The 11,001-nt window shown below is 38.9% G+C and overlaps 2 protein-coding genes across 3 annotated transcripts in view; one reads left to right on the top strand and one right to left on the bottom strand.

Moving 5' to 3' along the window:
* LOC122085097 (methylmalonate-semialdehyde dehydrogenase [acylating], mitochondrial) overlaps positions 1 to 2,355 on the bottom strand; it is a 9,451-nt gene extending 7,096 nt beyond the window's left edge. Inside the window, exons 1-7 of the mRNA XM_042653538.1 lie at positions 2,196 to 2,355; positions 1,958 to 2,049; positions 1,738 to 1,812; positions 1,484 to 1,645; positions 1,309 to 1,387; positions 991 to 1,145; positions 135 to 198 (exon numbers count right to left, since the gene is read on the bottom strand). Of these exons, the coding sequence (XP_042509472.1) occupies positions 135 to 198; positions 991 to 1,145; positions 1,309 to 1,387; positions 1,484 to 1,645; positions 1,738 to 1,812; positions 1,958 to 2,049; positions 2,196 to 2,220 (652 nt within the window). The 5' untranslated portion in view covers positions 2,221 to 2,355. The remainder of the gene's footprint in view (positions 1 to 134; positions 199 to 990; positions 1,146 to 1,308; positions 1,388 to 1,483; positions 1,646 to 1,737; positions 1,813 to 1,957; positions 2,050 to 2,195) is intronic.
* A 1,415-nt stretch (positions 2,356 to 3,770) lies between these two features.
* Positions 3,771 to 10,078, top strand: LOC122083063 (kinesin-like protein KIN-14R). 2 transcript variants are annotated; one of them, XM_042650733.1, is made up of 19 exons: positions 3,771 to 4,178; positions 4,607 to 4,905; positions 5,006 to 5,177; positions 5,264 to 5,334; positions 5,434 to 5,617; positions 5,840 to 5,949; positions 6,061 to 6,160; positions 6,241 to 6,327; positions 6,427 to 6,603; positions 6,690 to 6,963; positions 7,138 to 7,299; positions 7,387 to 7,602; positions 7,694 to 7,731; positions 7,929 to 8,092; positions 8,221 to 8,472; positions 8,567 to 8,632; positions 8,927 to 9,001; positions 9,088 to 9,147; positions 9,297 to 10,078. In XM_042650733.1, exons 1-19 carry the CDS (start codon positions 3,911 to 3,913, stop codon positions 9,780 to 9,782), a joined length of 3,261 nt encoding a protein of 1,086 aa, XP_042506667.1. In that variant the 5' UTR covers positions 3,771 to 3,910; the 3' UTR covers positions 9,783 to 10,078. The 2 variants fall into 2 exon arrangements, with proteins under 2 accessions (XP_042506667.1, XP_042506668.1); XM_042650734.1 differs by having other exon boundaries at positions 4,610 to 4,905.
* The last annotated feature ends 923 nt before the right edge of the window (positions 10,079 to 11,001 follow it).

Consider the following 11,001-nt stretch of genomic DNA (forward strand, 5'->3'; position numbering starts at 1 on the left):
CCCCAAAAAAAAAAGAAGAAAAAAAAAACGTAGGATAAGAATTCACATTAGGATGCCATTTCCCTTTAAATTTCAATCTCAAACAAAAATAAGAAGAAATACGTAAAAGAAAATGCAAGGAGAATAACAATCACCAGGATCTTTCTCCGAAGGCTTAAGGATAAATGTGTTGCCACATGTCACTGCCATTGGGAACATCTGTAGATAACAAACAACTGATATTTAGTTTTTGTATGGAATGATGTAAATAAAGAATTCATAAAGCACCAAGATTATGCTGCAGTGTGTATGTAATGGCAGGAAGTTCAAGGCATCCATACACAAACCAAGCAAGAAGAAATCAAGAGACTATTTTAGAACTGTCTAACTTGCATCTTGTCAAGGATTTTATTTTATATCCCAGTAAAGGGAATCTATTAAGTTCTCCAATAGATGTAAAAGTTGAGCAACAAGCGTTTGTAATGTTTTGTATCTGTCGTGACTTGCTACATCAGCAACCGGGGAGTCCACGTGATTGAGGATACTGCAGCTATCTGACTGGGGAATTTCAGTAAGAAACACATAGGGAAAACACCTTAAAAGGGAGCTCAAAGTGACATAAAATTACAGAAATGCCATTAGATTTCATTATAGTAATCAAGGCATTTTGCAATTTTATGGAACTTTGAACTCACCATTCTACCACTTCCCGTGCTTGTTTCACACTGAAATTTGACCAATGAGACGCACCTCCATCACATGGCTATCCATGCCCATCCAAGTTTGCCACGTGGAAGAAAACACGAACTTAGGAGAGTAACAAGGGGTATGACTAGATTGTTGGTCATATATGAAACAAGAAATTAATAAACAATAGGAACATTCAAGAAGAGCTGAAACTAACTAAAGTCACCACGGCTGCAGTTAAGTTATGATTGAAGGGAAAAAGCAAATAACCAAAGAAGATAATTAAGGGGGTAAAATGGAAAAAGACAGAATTAGCAAAAGTACCCATAAGGGAATCATTGCTGGAAAATTGAAGGGGCATATCCCAGCACAAACACCGAGTGGTTCTCTGATGCTGTAAGTATCAATTCCATTGGAAACATTGGAGACGAATTCTCCCATCTGCACAGTTGCCATTCCACAGGCATGTTCCACCACCTCTACAAGATAGAAACCAGACCAATTCATAGAGAACATACAATCATTAGTTGAGCTCACACCCGACTCCATTATCAAGGAAGACCACATTAGCTAAACCTGTAAAAAATATCTCAGACAATGTCGGGCATGTTGTATGATAAGAAAGGACACTAAGCCACTAACCTAACCCACGGAAAACATCTCCATGTGCGTCCTTCAACGTCTTGCCTTGTTCTGTGGTAATATTCAAGGCAATCTTATCCTGAAAAAACACACAACAATTCAGAGTTTCAGACACAGTGATGATCAGATTTTCCAGGAATACGAAAGATGGAAGGAATTATTCCGATGTCATTACGATGTCTCTGCGGATGAGCTCTTGGAGCTTGAACATTACGCGCTGACGAGTTGTAATTGGGGTGTTTCTCCATTTAGGAAAAGCCTGTTTAGCTGCACTTACTGCAGCTTTGAACTCCTTGTTGGTAGTTAGAGGCATTTGAGAAACAACCTCCTGAGTTGCCTATATCAAATGGTAGACGATTATAAAAACAAAACCAGATAAATAGGAAATCGATGAGGCAAATGATAACTTCATAGCGCTTTGATTCTTACAGGGTTTATGACATCAATCGTCTCACTCCCTTGCGATTCTAGAAATTGCCCTCCAATCAGATTGCGAAGTCTCGGCTATAAATCAGTTAAAGGAATCAAACTCGTAAAATTCCGATCAAAACAACAACAGCAATGATAAGAACAAGCCAAAATAGATAACCTAGAAATCGGAAACAAGGAAAACCAAAAGATGGTCTCATCTATCTAAATCAAAACGTACCGGAGGGTTTTTGTGCAAAGGCTCCGTGGCCGTCGAAAGATGTGAGATCCCCATGGCGGAAATCTGGTGTTTAAATTGGGTTACGCTTCTCGCTGCAACAGAAAACGGATTGTTACCGATCGTTCGATTGAACTAAATGATATGAAACTTGAGAATTCTCACACCTTAAATAACAAATAAACAGAGAAAAAGAGAGTGATCGTGGATGATAATTCATAATCGGTTGCATGATCCTTACCTCGTCGAAGAGAAAATTGAAACATTTCTACAATCTGATACTCTGATCAGCACGACCCTTCGCTCTACCTCCTCACTCCTCACCCTTCAGTCCTTGCCTCCTCGGTGATGAGATCATGACAGCACCCCATGTATTTATTCGCAGATAATATAAAGAACACTGAGGCCTGACGTGGAGAGGACAAGGAGATATACGCACAGTATTGTGGTGGGACCCATTAATTGAGTTCAATCTCGAAAGTTTGAAATAAAGAGGATTCCAGGGATACTTTCGTAAAATTAACGTCAATTAAAAGCCTATAATTCAGCATGATCCAAACCCGTAGTCACGGGAGACAGCCAATCACAACAGGCCACGTAACCTCGTACAAGGTGAGGCATGCCTGGTCACGATGGTGAGAAAAGTCCCTCATCTGGTTGCTCCGATTTCTCCGATCGCTCCGGTCCCTATCCCAAGTCCCAACCATTCTTAAATCGGATCTATATCTTCTGCAGCGTGGTGAGATGCAATTAGTATTGGATGGCTAAGAACATTTGGACATGTGTTTTCAAGGGGTTCTCAACCACCCAATGCTCACTGCACATGATTTTCATATATCTGAACCTGAATTTTGAGGGAGGACCGGAGGAGTGGAGGTGGAGTCCTCCAACCCTCTTGTCTGGATCTTTTCAGCCGTTTGTTACATGCTAACACGTTGGAGAGGATCAGATTGGTGGGGGGTGAGTGTGGAACTTAGAATTGGGAATCAAATCCGTCCCTACGAATTCAGATCTATTATTTCATAATCATTTTAAGAAACCCTATAATCAATCACTTTAGAAAACAAGTCCAAATCGGGTTTGTCCATCTCCTCCTCCAACAAGGCTAGGGACATCATTCCCCATATTCCATGGGAGGGAGGAGAAGCGCTATCATAGACCATGTTCTAAGATAGTGACCATTATTAATTATCCTATAAAATATGCATCTTAAATGGGTCCCGTTCTTTATTGGTCTTTGGATTCTGGATCAATTGGGAAATCCGTCTTAGAATCATCCTATCCCATTTAATAGTCCCTAAATCAACTTCCATAACTGTTCCATCTAGTTATGAAACGAGTTAATATTGGCTTTTAATAGATTGAATGATTGATTAGCACTCCAGGGTTCAAGGTATCAGTATCATATTATTTGATACTTATCAGCATTACTAGTGCCGATACAGAAATAATGCCAATACCAGTGCGGTTTATCGGTCTGTAATACGGGCAAAATGGTCTAAAAAGTGAATGATGGTAAAACCGTCCGACACAGCCCGTATCAGTCGATCCGGAGTTCCGAACCGATACCAATGCCGTGATTTAAATCCTCGCCGCTCTCTTCTGCTCTACGTCCCCTGACATTGGGGAAAGGCCATCCGCACACTAGTTCCAGACAATGAATACTAAACGTCACTATTCCTAGTAATGTTTAGTAAAGTTAACTGACGATACCCCACCGAAGACCGGCATTGGAATGTAATTAACGGTCAAAAGCGCCAACGGTCGTATTAAATTTTGAAATTTGAACGCTCTCAAAGACCATAACGAAGAGAAAGTAAAAGAAGAGGGGGAGAGTATCAGCTTCCAGTCTCTCCTAACCCTAACACGATAATCTTTCAGGACAATACATCCACCTTTGCCGGATTTCAAGATCTTGACGTTTTCAGAGTTCAGATTAGCCGAGAGTTCAGCCCAATGGAAGCCATACAAGCTAACATATCGTTTCGCGATCCAGAGGCTCCAATTTCCAGTTCTAGTTTATTTAGGGATCTCGATCGTGAGAAAGAACTACCCATGGTTAACTTCTCGTTTGGAAGCGATGATGGGCCTTCCAGTGATGGAAACCACAATTGCAGCGAGCATAAGGATGATGATGTCCATGATGCAGATCCGGAAGATTCAATGCTCTGTCTTTGGGGTTCAAGGTTTGTCCACTTCGGGTTTGAGCGGGTCAACTGCACAGGCTAGTATATGATCTCTTAGTTTATAATTTAGGAACTTAGGATTTGAATGGGTTTTCCCGATCTTGGGTTTCCAGATTTTTTTTTTCAGTCTGGTTCAGGATTTATCCGTTAACGATTCAAGTTAAATTTAGATTGATAGTGGCATCTCCTCCCTCTTAACTCCTTTATCAATGGCTCTTCTCATATAAACATATGGAAGCCAGAACTGGGGATTTCTGAGACTTCAATTTGAGCCGTGTTTCATATATTTATTTAGAGTTGAAAATTCTCTTTACTGATCAGAACTTGAATTATTAGTAAGAAGGTTGCTTCAATTATAAATGTTAGTGTTGTATTTTATGTGCTTTTTTATTTTTATTTTTTATCAGAACATACCTTCTTACTGTTGTGGGAAATTAAGTTTTCATTTACATTTCTCTCGTACCAGAAGATTTTGTGATGTCTGTGAATGCTGGTGGTGAGACATTAAGGGAAGAAGATGCCAATAAGATATTCATGTCTGACATCTGCTTCCAAGGAGGGGAAGTCTTAAGAACAGAAGAGAGTATAATAGACGGGGGAGACTTTCCGTCAATTTACCAGTCTGCACGGTTTGGAAACTTCTCTTACCGTTTTGACAATCTTCCACCTGGAGATTATTTTGTTGATCTACATTTTGCGGAGATTATAAACACAGGTGGACCTAAAGGAATGCGAACCTTCAATGTCTATGTGCAGGAAGAGAAGGCAAGACACATTCAACCTAAGAGAGATTACTAAAAATGTCTATACTTCCATTAATCCATTGATCAGTTTATGAATTGCCCATATTGTGTGTATATGACAGGTACTATCTGAACTTGATATCTACTCCATTGTCGGATCCAATAGACCATTGCAGTTAGTTGATGCTAAGGTCTCTGTGGGTGAGGATGCTGCAATTGTAATAAGGTTCGAAGGAGTTCATGGAAGCCCAATAGTTAGTGGGATATGCATAAGGAGAGCTTCAAAATCATCTGGTACTTATTTTTGTTTAAAAAATTTATTATTCACACAGATCCCACTCTGCTAAGACTTAGTTCAGCTCTGCTGCAAATGAATGCAGCTAGTCAGGAGAAATCTGAGCACTTCGTCTGCAAGAACTGTGGTGCTGATATAGAAGTTCCTTCAGATCAGGTTAGTTTTCAACTCAACATACTTGGTGCAAATTAGAAATTCGGAGTTTCTGAAATGTTTTTATTCATTTTATTTTTATCTATTTTTGTTGTCTTTCAGAAGAAACTTATGCGGATGAAATCTGCCGCCAAGTATGAGAAAAAGATAGAAGAATTGACTGCTCAATACAAGCTCAAGACAAATGAGTGCTATGAGGCTTGGATGTCACTGACAGCTGCAAATGACCAGAACCAGAAGGTTAGGATGGAACTTGACAATAAGTGCTTCCAAACTCTCTCCTTAGGTAAGGACTTTCCCACAAGATGTTTGTATTTGTCATTTAGAATTGATGGTGTAACAGTGTGTCAACGAATTTAGTGTAACAGTCTATAACCAGAATGTTTAATATCATTTAGGTCATGCTAATTCTTACGCATGTTGTCCTTTTGGTAGTCACCATTTGAGAACTATCTTGATGGTCCTTTTCTATTTTTTTTTTTTCTCACTGTGCTTTCTATACTTCTAGATGAAGCTCTGAAAAAACAAGGGACAAAACTGAGGGATATTTGTAGTAGATATGAACGTGATAAGAAGTTCTGGATTGCTGCAGTTAATGATTTAGAAGGAAAAGTAAAGGTAAAACAATTGTCTTTACGGAACGCCTAAAGAAGTCATCTCTCTATGGACATATTTTCAGATCACTTCAGAACTCAATTTTTATAATATAATTTGCTATTTCTTTTGCAGATTATGAAACAGGACCATTCTAAACTCTCTTGTGAAGCTCATGAATGTGCTGATTCAATTCCGAAATTGAATCAAATGGTCTTTGGAGTTCGGGCTTTGGGTACGTTGAATTCTCTTTCTACTTAGAAATTAGTAATGCAACTTCTGCATTTTATGATCATACATCAAATCTCTTTACAGTTGCACAATGTGAGGATCTTAAAGTGAAGTACAGTGAAGAGCAGTTAAAAAGAAAAACGCTCTTCAACCAAATTCAGGATGCAAAAGGTATGATCATTACCCTGTTTCTATATTGGTGGGTTTCATGCTTCACTCCCTGCCTAAGAATTGAAATGACTCTGACTTTTCCTGTGCAACTATATTCAGGGAATATAAGGGTCTTCTGTCGATGCCGCCCATTAAGTAAGGGGGAGCTTTCTGCAGGATATGCAACGGTTGTAGACTTTGATGCAGCTAAGGATGGAGACTTAGGGATTTTGACTGGTGGTACTGTGAAGAAGACCTTCAAATTTGACAGAGTCTATACACCGAAGGATGATCAAAGTACCTACATCTTATGATTAATTAGTGGATTTGAAAAACACATCCAAAGATTTTTCAATTAACTTGGGTTTCTTTGACCAATACAGCTACTGTGTTTGCGGATGCCTCACCCTTGGTGACTTCAGTATTAGATGGATATAATGTATGTATATTTGCATACGGCCAAACTGGGACGGGAAAGACTTTTACAATGGAGGGTACCGGGCAGAACCGAGGAGTCAACTACAGAACTCTGGATCAGTTGTTCAAAACAGCCAAAGAAAGGAATGAGACTTTTACATACAATATATCTGTAAGTGTGCTTGAAGTCTACAATGAGCAGATCAGGGACTTGCTTGCCACATCACCGACATCCAAAAAGTAAGATCAAGATTAAATTGTCAGGTTTCCATGCAATTATTTAGGTCTTTCACTCGGTATATTTTGTTCGATCCATAGGGAGTGATTATACAACAATGGCTTCTCCTGTTTGAGTGAGGGGCAACAAGATTCTTTTGGAGTGGTATTGAGAAATTCGTTTACTCTGTGCTTTAGGTTGGAGATACGACAAGCTTCCGAAGGGGTTCATCATGTTCCAGGAATTGTTGAAGCCAAAGTTGAGAATATAAAGGAGGTATGGGATGTGCTACAGGCTGGAAGTAATGCTAGAGCTGTTGGATCCAACAATGTGAATGAGCATAGCAGCCGATCCCATTGGTAGGTGTCCTGCAAGATTTATTCTGACTTTGATTAGTTATGGAATGTTGCTTCTTTGTTTTACCTTTTCTTCTTAACTTTCTTCAGCATGTTGTGCATAATGGTAAGAGCAAAGAATCTGTTGAATGGGGAGTCCACCAAGAGCAAGCTTTGGCTTGTGGACTTAGCTGGCAGTGAAAGGCTTGCAAAAACTGAGGTACAGGGTGAGCGGCTGAAAGAAGCTCAGAATATCAACAGATCACTTTCAGCCCTTGGGGATGTCATATCTGCTCTAGCAACCAAAAGCAGTCATATTCCATATAGGTATATACTCTTTATCTTGCTTGTATGGCCAGACTAATCAAAGCTTTGCCTTGCCATTGTACTGAATCTGTCCTTGGGACTTTTTTTCCAGGAATTCCAAATTGACCCATCTGCTCCAAGATTCATTAGGTATAAAGGGTGTGTTTTGGGTTTGATTCTTTATCAGCTTGATCAACTCCCTCCCCCACACCCAGTGAATTCTAGTCTATTCTTCATTACAATATGTGTTTTTCATATCGTATTGTATCGATTGCATCTATTTTCTATGAAAACCCTTTCACTAGCCACTTAAAAAATATATTGTCTTAATGGCTTACAAATTACAGGGGGTGATTCCAAAACTCTGATGTTTGTTCAAATAAGCCCTTCAGAACACGACTTAGGTGAGACTCTAAGTTCATTGAATTTTGCAACTCGGGTTCGGGGGATTGAGTTGGGTCCTGCAAAGAAGCAGCTTGATACGAGTGAGCTTCAAAAGCTGAAAATGTTGGTATGTATAAATGTACTCAACTATGATGCCCTTTCAATTAACATATTCTCCTCTTTAATTTAAGATTACTTTCTTTCATTGACAAGCCAAGGGCCTATTTACTTATTGTAGAAAAATTTTCCTTGAAGCTTGAAAAAGCAAAGCAGGAATCTAGATCAAAAGATGATTCCCTGCGGAAGTTGGGAGATAGCATTCAAAACTTAGAAAATAAGGCAACAAGCAAAGATCAGCTTTGCAAAAGCCAACAAGAAAAAGTAAAAGAACTGGAAAATCATCTTGAGTTGAAGACAGAGTTACACAGCCAACTAGAGAAGCAATGCCTGCATCTTGTGGAGAAAATGAAGGGAAGTGAAGACACTTGCATGGCCCTTCAACAAAAGGTTGTTCTTCAAAAGAAAACTGTTTTTTTCCCCTTTTCTTCTTTAGAAAATAAGCAGCTAATGTGATATTTGACTTCTTCTGTAAATTTACAAGGTTAAGGAGCTCGAAAACAAGTTGAAAGAGAAAGAGCGTATGGAGTCTATCAGTCTTCAACAGAAGGTTCTTGCAACAAAATACAACTTTTTCCATGTGATCAAAATAATAATAATAGTAAAGGCAAAGGAATGCTAATGCAACAACATATGTTTGAATGTCTTTTTGGCTGCAGATTTCATGTTGAATATTCATGATCACCTAGATTTCTGTGCTTATTCGCTAAACTGATTAGGAAAATGATGACACAATGTTGTATTATAGCATTCCCCTCCTAACTAAATTATCACCAGAATAAACTACAAGAGATGATAAAAATCATCTAAGTTACTATTAATAGAGTTTTCTGGGTTTACACAGGTCAAAAACCTTGAAGACAAGCTCAAAGAGAGAGAACTTCAGTTTGAATCCGATTCTATGACACTCAGGCAAAAGGTTGTTGCAACTAAAGTAGGCATTTGTACTTTGAGCAGCAAAAGGATCCCACAAAGTACTAATTTTTGTGTTGCCCTATTGCCCAGGTCAAGGAGCAGGAGAGCAAGCTGAAAGAACGAGAACAGTCTGTACTCCTTCAGCAGAAGGTGGTTGTTTTCTATTGATTTCTTTTATTGACTTGGAATTTTTGCAAGAATTTACCTGAAAAGTGGAATTATTAAGCAATTAAAACTTGGGATGGGAGATGCATAAGAGAAGCTATTATGCTAACTTCTTTGTTTAAATGTTATGGCAGGTTAAGGAGCTTGAAGATAAGCTGAGAGAGCGAGAACAACAAGTGGAGTCTATGCTACTACTAAGTTCAACAAGCAAGTCAAGAGCAGCTAGCCCAAACGAAGCAAAATCCCTGTCCAGAGAATCCATGAGTGAAACTGATCCCCATATTCTAAGGAGCTCAAGTTCAATCAATCGCTCAATGAATCAGGAGTCTGTTTTGCTGCGCGGCACTGAATCTCTCCGTGAGATTAGAAGGAAAAGAGATTTAAGAAATGGTGAGACAGAAAATAATTACTTCCAAGTCAATCCTTCACTTGAGAAGAAGATAGTGCCAACTGAGCTTGGTAGAGTAAGAAAAGTTGATACAGTTAAATCATTGACAAGAATTATAAGAACAACCAAACCAATTAATACTGCTCCAAAGATGTTTTCTCATGGCAGAATCAATAGAGATCAGGTCCAAGGAATCAAGGAAAAAGATAAGACAAGGGGATGGTCAAGATAGTGAAAGGAGAGTCAAAGCAAGTGAAGCCTGTCTTGGATGTATTAATCCTCCCTCTTTTATTTCTTTTCCCCTATATTCCTTGGGTTGATATGGAAATTGTGGTTCCCATGAGCTAAAAATAAATAGGTGGCAATGCTTTTGCTTCTAGTATGAGCAGTGCTTGGTGTATTCTAGAGTGTTTCAGGCTAGGAAAACAATAACCTGCCATTATATTTGAAGGCCTTGTATATGTAATTTAATTCAAATTGGAAAATTTTTATATTCCATTTTTTTGTGAAAACTACTTTCTGTGTGTATATTGTATTGGGGCAGTTTCTGGAAATGTCTTGAGCCCTTTGTTTCTTGACTGAGGAGAGGTGAGATGTTAGTAATGATCTTTGATTCATGCATATGAGTTATGCTGAACCAGGTGCCTTGGTGTACTAAGGTTCTCACTTTTAATTTGAAGCTAAAATTATTAGGTTTTATGACATATCATGGTAATGAAAGATCCAGTTTGGCATCTCATTCTCTCTGTGTTCTGTAAGAGGTGCTTGATTCTTTATCTTTTCCCCTTTTTCTATTGTCTTTTTCTCTGATGGATTCATATAGCCAAACCCCATTCAGTTGGGAGAAGGCTGAGATGATGTTGTAAAAGGTGCTTGAAACATTGGAGCATAAGGTGATAGCTTGTACCATGATTAGGGAACATAATAAGAGGTGAGATAAGGAAGCAAAGAGCCTACTAGATAAAGACGATATGTAATTTGTCACAATGACATTAATTTCAACCTCCTTATTCATATGGGCCTAAAGGCATCAAGAGTTGAGGACATAAAGTCTTGGAAACAATCACGTTGGAATTAAGCTCTGTTCAGATAAGTCCAGCTCTTTGGGCCTCTTGTAGGAACCTCAATGAGATTGAAGGCTCAGGTGGGGTTTATTATGAGTTTATTATTTCCCTTGTTTATTTTAATTAGCTTGCTAGTAAGTTAGGAACAAAGGGGCTAAACCCCAAGAGGGTATTCGAGTTGGCAAGCGGACCTTTGGAGGTTGTTTAGTGCTCTTCATTATTTTCAGTGAAAGTTGAATGGTTCTCATTTAACCCTGACATGATCCGATTCATGCGATTGTAATATCAAAATGGACCCACGGGAATAGTCAAACTAAAGGTTGAAGGCCTAAACACCCATCGTTAGCCAAGAAGAAAAAGAAAAAGAAAAAGACAAAAGGGCCCCAT

This window comes from Macadamia integrifolia, chromosome 7, assembly GCF_013358625.1.
Source record: "Macadamia integrifolia cultivar HAES 741 chromosome 7, SCU_Mint_v3, whole genome shotgun sequence".
Taxonomy (NCBI): Eukaryota; Viridiplantae; Streptophyta; class Magnoliopsida; order Proteales; family Proteaceae; genus Macadamia; species Macadamia integrifolia.